Source organism: Empidonax traillii, unplaced genomic scaffold (assembly GCF_003031625.1).
Source record: "Empidonax traillii isolate 1590-97213 ecotype Southwest subspecies unplaced genomic scaffold, ASM303162v1 scaffold84:size2688230, whole genome shotgun sequence".
Classification (NCBI taxonomy): domain Eukaryota; kingdom Metazoa; phylum Chordata; class Aves; order Passeriformes; family Tyrannidae; genus Empidonax; species Empidonax traillii.
Genome location: NW_020955277.1, coordinates 896,103 through 910,248, shown reverse-complemented (window position 1 = coordinate 910,248; position 14,146 = coordinate 896,103). Strand labels below are relative to the sequence as shown.

Here is a 14,146-nt window from a genome sequence, read left to right as displayed (position 1 = left end):
TTATTTCAGAGGTGTTCAGAATACAACCTACAGGCCAAATATACCCCTGAGATTTCCACCATATGCTCTGCAGCTCTTGTCTCTGTTAATGAAACTTACTTCACAAACTGAGAGTCTGGTAACACAGTGCTCCAGGATCATCTGAGAGGAAAATTTCTGGGTCCTGCAGTTTTTATGGTATTTGTAGACTTCTCATTAAAACAAAGTAACGACCCATAAGTGTAAAGGTTTTGTGACTTGGTTTGCTTGGTAGAGCAATCCCATCTATTAACCACATTACCAACCCACCACAGAAAAGAGGTGGAGGAGCATAAGCGGATAGTATGAGCCCTCCCAATTATTATTTGAATAGCATCAGCAACCTGGTTGGTGGCTTTAAAGGATAAAGACAACAGGCATCATGAAGAAAATGCACTTCTTGTCAGATGAATAGATAGCAATGCACGAGTGGGCTATAAAGCCATAATTCTAGGACACTGAAGCTAAGGCTTCATGTTGATGATGGTCTTGTTAATTCAAGGGCAGTAAGAATTGTAGCTGAGGAAGCCACAGCATAATCAATCCTACTGAAGTTTTATCTTCTTGGTATCTAGACCTGCACACAGTGGTGTCAGGTGGCACAGTGGCAAAGTTTTCTGTGCCCATCTGATCCTGCTGGTATTACAGATTGCACCTGTACTCGTAGCACATGAACTGTTCCCTTCTGGAGTTGCGTATCTGAATTGTCCTTGGGTTAATGTTTAACCTGATTGTGAATTGTGATTTATGACCAATTTCTTAAGGGACAGAAATGTGCCCCAAGAGCATGTCCTTCATTAAAGCAAATCTCTGTAGGGTTTGAGGTTGGATTCCTTGGTTCATCTCTTCCGTTGATTCATTATGTGGTCTGAATTTCCACACTGTGTTGCCCTGTTGGCAGGACAGGGTTTGTCCAATGACTGATTTGTTAGTCTTACATTGTTCATAACTTAATGAGGGATTTATTAGGATGCAAGACATCACTCAGATTTCTACTTCCTGACTATGAAGGCCATGGACTGGAGACAACTCTTCCAGAATGTCTGGCCTGTTTAGAGAAGTAAGATAAAATAGGATCATAGAACAGTTTGGATTAGAAGGGACCTTTGAAAGTCATTTAGTTCCCCCCACACACACCCTGCAAAGAGCAGAAATGTCTTCAACTAGATGGGTTGCTCAGAGCCCTGTCCATGCTGACCTTGAATGTTTTCAGGGATGGAGCATTCACCACCTCTCTGGGCAACATGTTCCAGTGTTTACAACCTTAATTGTAAAAAAACATCTTCCTTATATCTAATCTAAATTGGCTTTCTTTTTGTTTAAAACTAGTAGCCCTTGTCCTATTTCAACAGGCCCTGATAAAGAAAGAGTTTGTCCCCATCCTTATAGGCTTCCTAATACTGAAAAACTGTAAACGAGAATGAGCACTGCACAATTTCACAGATTGTTGCCATAAGCTGCTAGGCTAGTTCAAGATCTCCCACCTTCTCTATGTAATTGGGTAGGCAGAGGAAATAATGCTCCCCTTTGTTGTGGTGGCTCTGTGGCATCAAAAAGCTGAACCAAAATCCTAAAGCATTGCGGTAGCGAGTTTGTACGGCATCTGTCTGACAGGAGAGTCCTGACCAGCATGACATTTATAAAAGGAAATTCTTTACCAACCTGTGGGGGTGGAAGAAAAAGAGGGAGAGGGAAAGAGGGAAAAACCAGGTTTCACAAAAGGAACACATCCTACTTGATGAGTTTTATAATAATAATGAAGGGGGGGGGGAACAATTATATGCCTTCACAGTCTGATTCAATGTTTTCCTCTTTAAAATATCTTACAGTTTCTTTCCCATTCATAATGATTCCACTGCTACGCATTTTTCCAAACAAGAAACAAAAGGAACTGAATGGATTTTTTATCCAAACCATAAAAAATGCAATTGTCTACAGGCACCAGCAAGATGCAGCTGAGGTAAGGCTATTTCTGTGAGAAATATATGGGTAAGCAAATGTTTTGAGGGAAAACTGTAAGTGACATAAGCCTCAGTTTAAAAAGCAAATTCAGTCTGTTTGAACAGTCAGAGTATTTTAGTGAAGATTTTATTAACTTTTAGCTTTATGTACCATCAGGCAGGGTTGGTGTTTATGCAGAATTGTTAACACATTACAAGATTGCTTCTCTTAGTATTTCTGTTCAAGTAAGGATGCAGAAGATGTTACATCTAGGATGACTTTTCAACCTAGTTTCTAGACCCAGAAGGACGTATTCACCCTGTAGAATTTCTTCTTATCTTAAACTCAGGTGTTGTATCTATACTACTTTTCCTAAAGGACCAGAGAAAACGAAGCCCCCACTGAGTGTTTCAACCCAGTCATTACCTAGGAGCTGGGGCATGTTTTATATAGTCCTGTCACGGTTCCTACAGCTTTGCAATATGGAAAGAACCTGAATGTCTGATTAGAACAGTCAACTGATAGAGAGATGGCTAACTAGAAAGGTAGTAAATACCACCTGAAACATGCAAATAAATGGGTGTGCATTAACAGCAAATAATTTGTTCCTCTTTTGTTTGGTCATAAGGCAGTCTGAGGGGATTTTTTTGTTTGGTTTTTAATCGCTGTTATTTGTGAAGTATCTGCATTTTTGTGAACATCTCTCTATTTTTGGTATATGAAGCATTTGGAAATAGGCCTGTGATTCAGTTCTATGACACAAAACTTCATCAGGTCTGCTTGTCTTTTTGGATCATTTTTTACTGCAGACTGTGCACAGTATCCCTAAAAATAAGTTAACCAATTAATTATGGATGTGTAGCGAGAAACAAAGAGTATCAGTGAGAATTCCATTTTTAAGGTAGCTGAGACAAATTTTAACAACTGAGATGAACCACACCACAACATACACATTAAAGAAACTGTTAATATTGAAATATAAGAGATGTTTCTGAAAGGAAGCGCAATGCTGATGGGCTAAGAGCACAGGTGAGACTGGGTCCTCCCAACCTTTTACTGCTTCACCCCACAGCTTCACCCCAGCTGTCACCTCTCAGGATAAAATGAATTTTGGTTTATCTTACAGTACCTCCAGTGGACATTTAAAAATAAAATTGATATTCAGAAGTATTGCTGCTCTTTGCTGTATTGCATGTTCTGCTCTTTGACTTTTTCTGCAATGAAGTCTTACTTCTGTGTTTGTTGCACTTTGTCACCATGTGCTGTTGGTCATTCCTCCAGCCCACCTTCATCAGTCTTTGCCCTCCTCAGACTTTAAGTCTTTGTCCTTCTTTACATCCAAAACATGGTAAGAACCACTGGCTGGCCACAAACAACTCATGATTTGTAAATATTGTTGCTGGCCCAGGTTGAGTGGTGGAGGAGTATTTTCTAACAGGAATGGTGTAGCTAAAATGCTTTCAGACACCCCATTTCTAATGCACAGGTTCAGTGGGAACTTTTAATGGCGTACTGATTTGGCTGTATGTATGGAAAGATTTGGATCAAAGATTCATGCCAAAGGGGGTCTGCATGAAAAGTCTATTCTGTGTATCAATTGTCAAAGGACAAAAGGGACAAAGAAATAATCCAACATGGATTAAAAGTAATTACTGTATTAACTATTATTAATAAATTATTAAATACAGTGTATTGCTGTGGCCGTAGCACGGAGGGCTTCGATCTTGGGCTAAGTCTTTCACTATACCAGAGATGCTCACTCCCTTTTAAAACGGAAAATGCAAAGAAAAGCAAAATTAGTGACAACAGGTCAAGCACAGAGGGTAATAACAGTCGATGGGGTAACATCAGTCTGGTGACCTGTCACTAGTGGTGCTCCACCTTAAGGCCTCTACTCTTAAAAACCTTCATAAAGGATGCAGGACTGGAAGGGATACTAACCAAGTTTGCAGACTACACAAAACTGGGAGGAGCTGTTGACTCCTTTTAAGGCAGGGAGGCCCTGCAGAGAGACCTTGACAAATTAGAGCACTATGCAATCACCACCTAGATGAAGTTCCACCAGGAAAAGTGCCGGATTCTGCACCTGGGATGAGGCAACCCTGGGTGTATGTACAGACTGGGGAATGAGAGGCTGGAAAACAGTGCCAGGAAAGAGACCTAGGGGTCCAGGTCAGTGGCAAGTTGAATATGAGTCAGCAGTGCGCTGGCAGCCAGGAAGGCCAGCTGTGTCCTGGGGGACATCAGGCACAGCATCACCAGCTGGTCAAGGAAGGTCTTGCTCTGCTCTGGTGCAGCCTTACCTTAAATATTGTGTGCAGTTTTGGACACTGCAATATAAGAAAGATAATCAGCTATTAGAGAACACCCAAAGAAGGGCAATGGAGACGGTGATGGGCCTTAAGAGAAAACCGTGTGAGGAGTGGCTGAATTCACTTGTTCTTTCGGACTAGAGGAGACTGAGGGAAGACCTCATTGCAGATTACAACTTCCTTATGAGGGGAAGAGGAGGGGCAGGCACTGATCTCTTCCCTGCGGTGACTGGTGACAGGACCCAAGGGAATGGCCTGAAGTTATGTTAGGGGAAGTTTAAGTTGGATATTAGAAAAAGGTTCTTCCTCTAGAGGGTGATTGGGCACTGGAACAGGCTCCCTAGGGAAGTGATCACAGCACCAAGCCTGATAGAGTTCAAGTGTTTGGTTGATGTTCCTGGCACATGGTGTGACTCTTGGAGACGATCCTGTGCAGGACTAAGGGTTGGACTCAATGATCCTTGTGGGTCCCTTCAACTCAGCCTATTCTGTGACAAGAGCAGGAGGCAGAAATCTGTGCATGTGCAGCCTGTTTGCAGGTTTTACTGGTTGATGGAGCAGAGCTATAGGGTTATATTGGAAGCGATGTAGGGAGATGCTGTAAGAGATAACACACAGCAGTAGCTGCCCAGTATCAGGGCAGTGTGGAGGAAAGTACAAGGTCCATGTTTGCCTTAGCAGTGTATGCATAAGTCCATGGACCCATCTGCTCTTGGACTTTTGCCTAGTTTGCAAAATTGGCATGTGGGAACTATTTCAAATCCTGGGAGTTAGACACTTGGACCAGATTTCTGAGGGCACATTAAATCCCCTTTGCAGTTCAGGATCATTACTGTGGCTTTCAAAAGTGGCTGGAAAGTTTGGAGCTTCCTCTTTTTCCCTTTTCACTGCCTGTCTTGTTACGTGTTCTTAGAATTTTGGCTGGTTTAGGTTGGTGGTGCATGAGTCTTGTTACAGGTATGGGCAACTTAATAATTTTCCAGGGACATAAAAATGGTATGTGAAACAGTTCAAAATGCATTTTTAAAAAATTAATCCAGAAATTACATCTGTAGAGATTGGGTATCCCAGAGAGCCCTGCACGTGAAGGAGAATTCTGTCCTGTGTCCTAGGTCTCAAGTGACAAAATGTACCCACTGAAGCCAACTGGTTTCTGCTAATATTGAGAGCTGTAAGCCATGTCTTATGATCTCCCTGAGGTGCGTTAGGCCAATGGGTATTCCTTAGGTTGCCACATTCCTGGATGTTATCTTGTATGCATCTTTTACTCCTCATTGATTTTAACATCATTAAAAATACTTTGGGGTTCTTTTCTTGAGGCGGGGGGTGGTGGAAAGGATAAAAAAAGCCTTTGGAACAAACAATGAAAAGCTCCATGACAGTGATTCAGCTGAAGCTTGTCTTCCTCTCATCTGCAGCTAATGTGAACAAAGAATAAAGGAAGGCCAAACAACAACGTGGCAAGCAAAGTCAGCCTGTTATCATCCCTGTTCTATCAGTAAATGAAACAATGCTTCTGAATGCCTAAAGATAATCCCATGGGTAGATAGTAATTTTACAGCCAGGTTTAGAGCTAATAATATGCTTGCAGCTTACATGAGATCTGTGATGTCACTTTCTCTCATCCCGTCGCTTAGTGGTGCAGATGTCATTTTAATTATATATTATCTTTCTGTGGTCACTCGAATAATTTTAGTCCTGGATATTCAACTCATTTGGCTTATGTACAAAAACATTTAGTGCTTGTACTTTAGAAATTTTAATATGTTACATTTATTCATGGATTCAAATTATTGTAAAAGGCTTTTCCCACTATTTACAGAAGAGCAAATTTACCCTGCTCAGAAGAAAATGCACAAATTTAATGCACCACTTAATACCTACTTTGAAGACTCCAGCAGGATTTAAGTGTTCAAATACCTTATCCTGATTATCTGCCCAGGCTTAAATTTTTCCCTGAGGCAAAATATTTCCAGAAACAGGGCAGATAGATTGTTTATTTTAATAAATGATCTTTGATAGATTTTCATTTAATAATCTGATATGCAAATCATTCATTATTCATGTAAGAGTTGTTTTTATATCATGTTATAGCTCAGTTCTTAACCTACCAATTCCTTTTAAATGATGATATCTAAATGAAAAAGTCTTTCATGGTGCTCAAAACTGAGACTGCTTTCTAAAAGTGTGGGTTGAAACTAAGCCCCCTGTCAGCAGGTGGAAGTCCAGAGTTTCATTTGTAATCCATAGTAATAGCACTTGGAAGGTAACAAGAATATTGCAAAACATTATTTTTGGAAAATCACAACAGATCTGTGGGATAATCCATTTTTCAAACTATGCATCCTTTATCAAGAAGAATTGGAGAGTTTGTAGAGGCTTCAACATGTTCTCTGACATCTCCCGATTTTCCCAGTCATACTGTCTTCTGTGAATGCATAATTCAAGGTCACAGATCCATGCCAGGACAGTAGTGATCCAGTATGCTTCTGATGATCATCAGCTCCTTCTTGGTGGTCTCAAGCTGATTTGAAATGAGAGGATGACAAAGCACAGGGAAGTATCACCAGAACTGTTTTCATTGGCGTCTGGGTTCGTAGTTTAGTTGGTCTGGGTGGAGACCTACAGACTACCTGAATGCTTTTAATGTAAATGCAGAACAAACAGAAGGAACCGTGGGAGAATAGTGTGAAGACTGTGCTGCCGTAAGCTATGCTTCCCTTTGAGCCACATGCTGTAAAGCCACAAAAACTGTACAGTGTTGTCAGTCCTGGTGATGGTCTGGTGCCCTGTGGATTGGTATGGCCCTGGGATGCTCTGTTACTCTGCTGTGACAGGCAGAAACCAAAAGTGGTTGTCCTCTGGTCAGCAATTGCCATTGAACAATTGCGGACCTCTTCAGTTTTCCCCACTTGCCATTCTCATTCCTGACCAATCTTGTCCCTGATCCCTGGTAGCTATGGTCAGTGGCTCTGCTGTTCCCAGGCTGCCTGTGTGCCTGGACAGGCACAATTGATTCCTGGTGAGTGGAGATCCTTTGATTTGCCAGCATCAGCCAGGTCAGGAGACTGAATTTTGAGTAACTCTGAAACTAAGGTATTTAAATACTTGCAAAGGAAATGGGACTGCGCTCGCACTATGAACTAGCAATTGAAATGTGCTATAAGGAAGAGGTATCTTTTAATACCTTTCTGGGAAGTGATGGCTTGGTTAGAGCTTCAGTCTCTAGAACACTGATTCCCAGGGAAAAACATGCAATGAGCTCCCCTAAGGAGAAGAGGGACATGTGTGTGTGTACCTGCTTTCTGGAGGATAAGGGACAATCTGAAAACCTAATTACTGTGACATTCTGTTCTTTTCTCTTCCTTCCCCAGCAGTTCCCTGGAGTTTTTCCTTTTCATGAACTAATGAACTATTTTATTCAAGAGCTGCTTGAAATGAGTTGAGCAGAGGTAATCCTCCTGAAAAAGTCTGATCCTCTCCTTGTCAAGGGAAAACTATACAATTACAAAGAAAACTTAGTTAAAAATTTGCTAAATACTGTGTACATTCCAGGGGCTATGTGTGTGTTTGAACTGTGTAAATGCAGTACAGATGTTAAAAAGTAAATATTTTTCTACGGAAAGAGCAGATGGGAGGATTACACACCTTCTAAGAGTGTGCAGTATTCTTGCCTTTATCGAAAACCAAGCAAAACTTGTTTATATTTAAAAGAAATTGATGTCCATATAAGGATATTGCAATATCCGTAATATATGGCAACACTAAATAATCCATTTTTATTGATTAGTAAGGTCATTAAAACAAAGGATCATTCTGGTCCTTTTGTTTTTCTAAGTCTGTAGGAGGGATGCTGTAATTCTGTTCTGCTGGGTGGTTCTCACGGTTTGATCGTCTCATTATCCTCTGCCTTTGTTAGGAGGAAATGCAAAGTGGACTTTCAGAAAGGTGAATGTGTGTCTTAAAGATCTAGAGGAAATTTGGGCTAAATATGTAGTTTGAATACAATTCTCAACCTGTATTTCAGCTGCTTTAAGCAGAAGGGTACTGTTCCTCTAGAATATGTTAAAAACCTTTTGAACATTAAATCTGGTGTCTGTGCTTCGGCAGCATATAGTGATTCTGAGAAAAAGAGGTAGTATTATGTTAAAAGGCATTTTAGTTATTCACCTTCTTTTAGGAATCAAGCCATTTCCTTGCTTTTTAAATTGTGTTCCTTCTTTCTCACATTAGGAAAAATACTTTTTAAAAAATGTATTTTATTTATTTCTTTTTCTTAAACATGTAATTCGTTTTATGACTTCCTCAGGATTTCTGAAGTGAGTCTTTAAAAAGCCACAAAACCTTGAATAGAGATGAACTTGAAATCCCTATTACTTTTGGGCACCGGTTGTAATTTCTTGATCAGTCTGTTATCTTTCCAAGGATGAATTGCAGGCTTACCAAATGTGATCTTTGGGTTTCAGGCCTGGGCTGAAGTGTCTGGCTGAGGTGCTTTCATCATGAAATGTAGTTCTGCAGTCTCTGTGCTCAAAAGAGATCAAGGACAGAATAAGTAACGAGAACAGCGACTTTCTCGCCTCCCCGAGGAGTGTTGATAGGGAGTGCAGGAAGAGTTTTGCGTTACCGCTGCATCTGTCCCAGTTCTACAGCCCAGCACACCTGTGAGCCCAGCACTCTATGAGCAGCACTATGGTCACAAGAAGTCAGCAAGTATCTGCTTGGTTACCTGCTGCCAGCAAGCATATACCAGATCTGCTTGCTATTGCTCACCCTTTGCTCTAACACAGCATTTCTACTGTCTCCTTGGTTATGTCTCAGAGTACATTATGGATTCTAGACAAGGAATAGGCAGATGGTATCATGTATATATTATCTGCCCCACTCTAGCAAACCCTGTCGCAACCCTAACAATATAATCTTGGCGTCTGGGACTCTTTCTCTGATGCCTCCATCTCTTCCCACTCCCTTTTGGTCTTTCTCAACTACTTCAGTGTATCCTAATTTCTTCTTCAGGAGGTGACTGGAGTGGTGTCCCTATCTCATATTTCACGTGTCCCACCTCAGCTATAATCTGGGGTTCAGAGTGCCATCGTGTACACGAGCCATCTCATTGACTTCTTGGAGCACTGCTCACACTGAATCACAGAATCATTTAGATTGGAAAAGACCTTTAAGATCATTAAGTCCAACCATTAACCCAGCACTGTCAGGTCCACCACTAAACCATGTCCACCAACCAAGTGCCACAGCTTGTTTCAATGACTGACCACCCTTTTGGTGAAAAATTATTTCTCAATATCCAGTCAAAACCTCCCTTGGTGCAACTTAGAGCCATTTTATCTTGTCCTGTCACTTGTTACTTTAGAGAAGAGGCCAAACCCCAGCTGGCTGCAACTTCCTTTCAGGTAGTTGCTGAGAGTGATAAGGTTTTCCCTGAGCCTCCTTTTCTCCAGGCTCAACGTGCCCAGCTCCCTTAGCCATTCCTCACAAGACTGGTGCTGCAGACCCTTCATCATCTCTGTTGCCCTTCTCTGGACTTGCTCCAGCACCTCAATGTTTTTCTTTTCGTGAGGGGTCCAGAACTGAATACAGTTTTCTAGGTGCAGCCTCACCAGTGCTGAGTACGGGGGAATGATTATGCTTCAGTTTGCAGGAACATAGACTTGTACCAAAGGACAGAGATGAAATCAAAACCCCAGGTTGTCCATGCTGATTAGTCTGGTTACATTTTTGCATATCCAGATGTGCCAAGAATAATCTTGCTGATAGTACCAGGAAAATGTGACTATCTGTGCAGGAAAAACTAACTTCAATTTCCAAGAGGCTTGTTGTGGAACTCCTCCAGAGGACCTTCAAAGAAATCATAACTTTGGGCCTTTCTGGGCAGAACAGGGGAAGTTCAGATGCTCCCTGTAGCTGCATTAATCCACAGGAAGTTGCTAAGTCAACAGGATGCCTTCAGAGTTAAAGGGGGAAGGACTTAAATGCTTCTGTCAATAAGTTTTGCATGCATTTTCCTCCTGTTTTCACTAGCCGGCAAGGGAAGTAAAGATGGACATTTGGCTTTGCTAATCTACAGCATATGAGAAATATCTTTTAATTGAGAAGGGTGGGATCTTTAGTGTTGAAAAAAGGGTTTTTCATCTAGACTGAAAAAAAATAAACCCACATGCTCAGTTGTTGGTAATGTCAAGGGTTTTAGTGACTTCTAAAAATTGTGTTTATTTTAAGTGACTGATTTTACCATATACTGTTTAACAAAAATCCAGGCCAAAAGATAGCTAAAGGACTCTTTCATATAATGTTTGCAGTAAAATTTCTCAGAAAAACTGGAAGATGAAAGAATTGAAAGGCAAACTTGCCTTTTTCAAAAAACCTGACCCTATCATTGAAGGGAGAGATCTAAAGTGCTTTTTCTTTTTTTTTTTTTTTCCTTCCCCCCCCCCTTCCTTTCTACGTGCTGGTTGTTGCAGCTATACCCTGTTTTTCTTCTTGATACTGAAGGGGAGGGAGCAGTCACAGCTCTGTTTTATGTGTTCATAAAAATAAGACAAGCAAGAGGTCATTGTTCTTTGAAGGTGGGATCCAGAAAACACTGCTTTGTATCACTGAGTTTTGTGGTGGCTTGACCAGCACAGGCTAAAAAACAGAGGGCAAGGAAGCCAAAAAAAGAGGTGGTTGTTCCCTATATGGTCTTTTGCTTCTTATGGCCCACCCCATCATGAATTTTTTTTGCTTTACTCTCCTTTATGATGAAAAGGGGACCCTGTGCTTGCTGTCCAAAGAGAGGTTCAAACATTGAAAATCCTGTTTATGCCTGTGGTAATTCCCTGTAGGCAATAACGTCAGTGCTGGCCACTTGTCCCAGCCTGATCCTGTGCTAGTAATGAGTATTCGCAGCATGCATTTCAGTGTCTGATTAAATCTTTCTGAAAGGCCATCTGTTTGAGGAGGATGTGGCATTGGCTTTAATACTTTTTATACCTAGTACTCAGTACTGTTCTTTCATGACCTTAAACATAAAGTTTGTCCCCTTGGTTAGGTAGCAACTTTCCTGATACTCTGATCAGAGAGAATAATTGAACCAAAGCTGTTACAACCTGTTGGGTCACTGTGTGTCTTTGGGGAAACGTTCCTGGTGTTGAAGCCATGGAAGTTACACATATCCAATGCGATTTTGTTGTGTCCAGGGCTGAGAAAAAGGTATCTGTTTTCTGGGAAGGGAGTAGAACATCTCCATCTGCCTTTCTTTTATAGAACTCGGAGTAGAATCTGATGTAGTGATATATCTGTTGATACATGCCAAATCAGCAAGTAATCTGGCCTTTCTGCTGCACGTTTTCATCTGTGCAAAATATCCAGCCTAAGCAGTGTTACATCTGTCTTTCAGGGTCATCTTCCTGTAGGCTTGGAAGCACAGTTTCCCTTTGTGATTCCACTGACCTAAAGCAAATCTTGTTCAACCTGTCTTTTCCCGCTTCCTGTCATTTGCTTTCCTTCATGGTATGATATCAGTATCCACCCCTTTGGCTGAAAGGAAGAATTTTCACCCAGAGGTTGTACACATTCCCTTTCTTTTTTAACTTCTCTCTCTTACTGTTCCTCATCTCTTCTGTATGTTACCTCTGCAGTCTGTTCCCCACAAGTTTCTCAGAAGATCCTGCTGGAGGTCACTGAAAACTCTTCCTTTTCCTGCTTCATCTATGATCAGGGTGGGGATTTTCAAATCAGCATGCAAAAGGAATATTACATTAATTCAGATAATCTGGAGATTAATTTTCTGCACAACAAAGTGATGGCCTTTAATGCCAAGATGGGATATAAGATCTAATCTTTATTTATATAGTATTTTATTTTGTTTTGTTTTTACTTATTCTTGATCTAAATCTTCAAGGGATCTATTGAGTGGGACTGGGAATTTCATGTATTTGTTTTACCTTTTTTGTAAAAGCATGTTTGGGTGCTTTTCCTCTACAAGCAGACTTTCTTCTGACATGTGTAACTGGAGCGTAGCATCTAAATTCTTAATTGAGAGAAAAAATCACAGATTTACTGACCTAATTGCAGTAACAAAGCTTTCTATTTCTATGTCAGTTTTAATAATTTCAGTTTTGTCTTTCATATTTCATCCTTTTTTCCCCCCTTTTATCTGTTATTGGTTCACCATTTTTCCTCCCTGAGTCACTTCCAGAATGAGAAGGGGAGTTGCAGCACTTGCGGTATCAGTGGATGATGTTTGACTTTGTTAGTCTTTGTGTCTCTGTTTGCCTACAGTGACCTCTCTCAGCCCCCCACACTGCCTTCTTTTTGCAATACGTGACCTTTTCTGAAGCAGTTACGAAAAAGCCATTCCATGATATTTCATACTTGTTCAACCATCTTGTCCATCTTTTGGCATGTTTTGATCTCTGGAGGTTTTCCCCTTGATCTGTCTCAACTGTTGCTATCTGCTTTGCACTCCTTTGATATTTCTCCCTTTTCTCTTGTGTCTACTTACCTTAGCAGATCCATACTCCTACTTATAAGAGACACTGACAGTCCATCTTGCCGGCAGGAGAACCATTTATGTGACCAGCATTTGGATGCCAAGTACCTGAAGTTGCTTTTCTTTTGAATCTAGTGACGAGTCAATCTGACCTGCACAAAGTCAGTCTGATCTGCACCTCTCAGTGCACAAAGGTGAACAACTTGCTTTTCTGGGATAATTCTCTTCTTGCCACTGTGTCTAGGCTGCCCCAGGGGCTGCCTCTGCCCACCTAGCCCCTGCCTCCAGAGCACTGGAGCCAGCAGAGTCAGAGGATTTTGCTAGACCCCATCCGCTCAAGACTGTATTTGGATTTTGAGGATAATTTAACATTAGAGTTACTTATTATGGAAAACGACAGATTGTCTGTCACTGGAAAACTTGAGGAGAGGCTTTCTAAAACGTGCCCTCGATGTCAGCTGGCTACGAGGCAGGAATCCCTGCGTGGCGTTCCTCCATCTGCCTTTTGTTAAGAGCAGCCTAAACGATTGTGGCAATTCCTCTCCTTCACGAAAATCTGCCTAGGAAATCCTGCATCTGTGGCAGTCAATGGCAGCCTTGCCCTGGCTTCACAGCCTGTGACTGTTTAGGGCTTTCTCCACTTTCTTCACAGCATCTACCCTTCATTTTTCCCTCCCGCTGGGATAAGCAAGCTGTATCTAAGAGAGACAGAGACTAAAGGGGAGCTGGACACCTCCTTTCTCTCTTCAACAGAAATGTACACTTTTTAATAATGTAATCTCAATTAAAAACATACCAATTAAAATTGGCTTTTTAGTAGCTCTCTGGGGAGAGGGAGCTATAATTCACATTAAAATGTAAAGCTTTAGAAGCAGGGAGAGCTAGGTGCATTGCAAGTGCCCAAATATTCAGTGATTTTAATTACAGTGGAAACTTGATAAATTGCTTTGTGCCACAATCCATTATTAACAGCTTAATGAATATCACTGCTGCCTGTTTTAAAGTGCTCCATGGTGAAAATGATTGTCAGCATTTTGGTTGTGAACTCTGATTTTTTAGCATGTTTGTATCTTGCCCCTTAAAAAGAGGAGGTGGGTGAAAGTCTGCAGGTTTGGCTTTGGGTCTGGGTAAGTTCTGCTGGTGGCAGCATCCTGAGAGAGAGAGACAGGAGGAAAGATGGAGCTTTTGGGACTGGCCAGGGTTTAAATCTGCTCCTTGCAGTTTAAGAACAATGTCTTTGAGCATGCAGAGAACCTTCTGCATGCCCAAAGCTGAGGGGTTACCAGATCATGAGGCTACCTTTACATGTGCTGTTTCTCTGCACAGTCCACATGAAAGATAAATGACTGTTTGGGGTGTCTGCTCAGGGGTAAAGGGAAGCAAGTGT

The 14,146-nt window shown here is 41.4% G+C and overlaps 1 protein-coding gene across 4 annotated transcripts in view; it reads left to right on the top strand.

Annotated features, from left to right (window-relative positions):
- TBXAS1 (thromboxane A synthase 1) overlaps nucleotides 1-14,146 on the top strand; it is a 242,668-nt gene that overhangs the window by 151,799 nt on the left and 76,723 nt on the right. For all 4 annotated transcript variants that reach the window (XM_027881146.1, XM_027881147.1, XM_027881148.1 and 1 more), the window contains one exon: nucleotides 1,848-1,978. In XM_027881146.1, coding sequence (XP_027736947.1) covers nucleotides 1,848-1,978 — 131 coding nt within the window. The remainder of the gene's footprint in view (nucleotides 1-1,847; nucleotides 1,979-14,146) is intronic.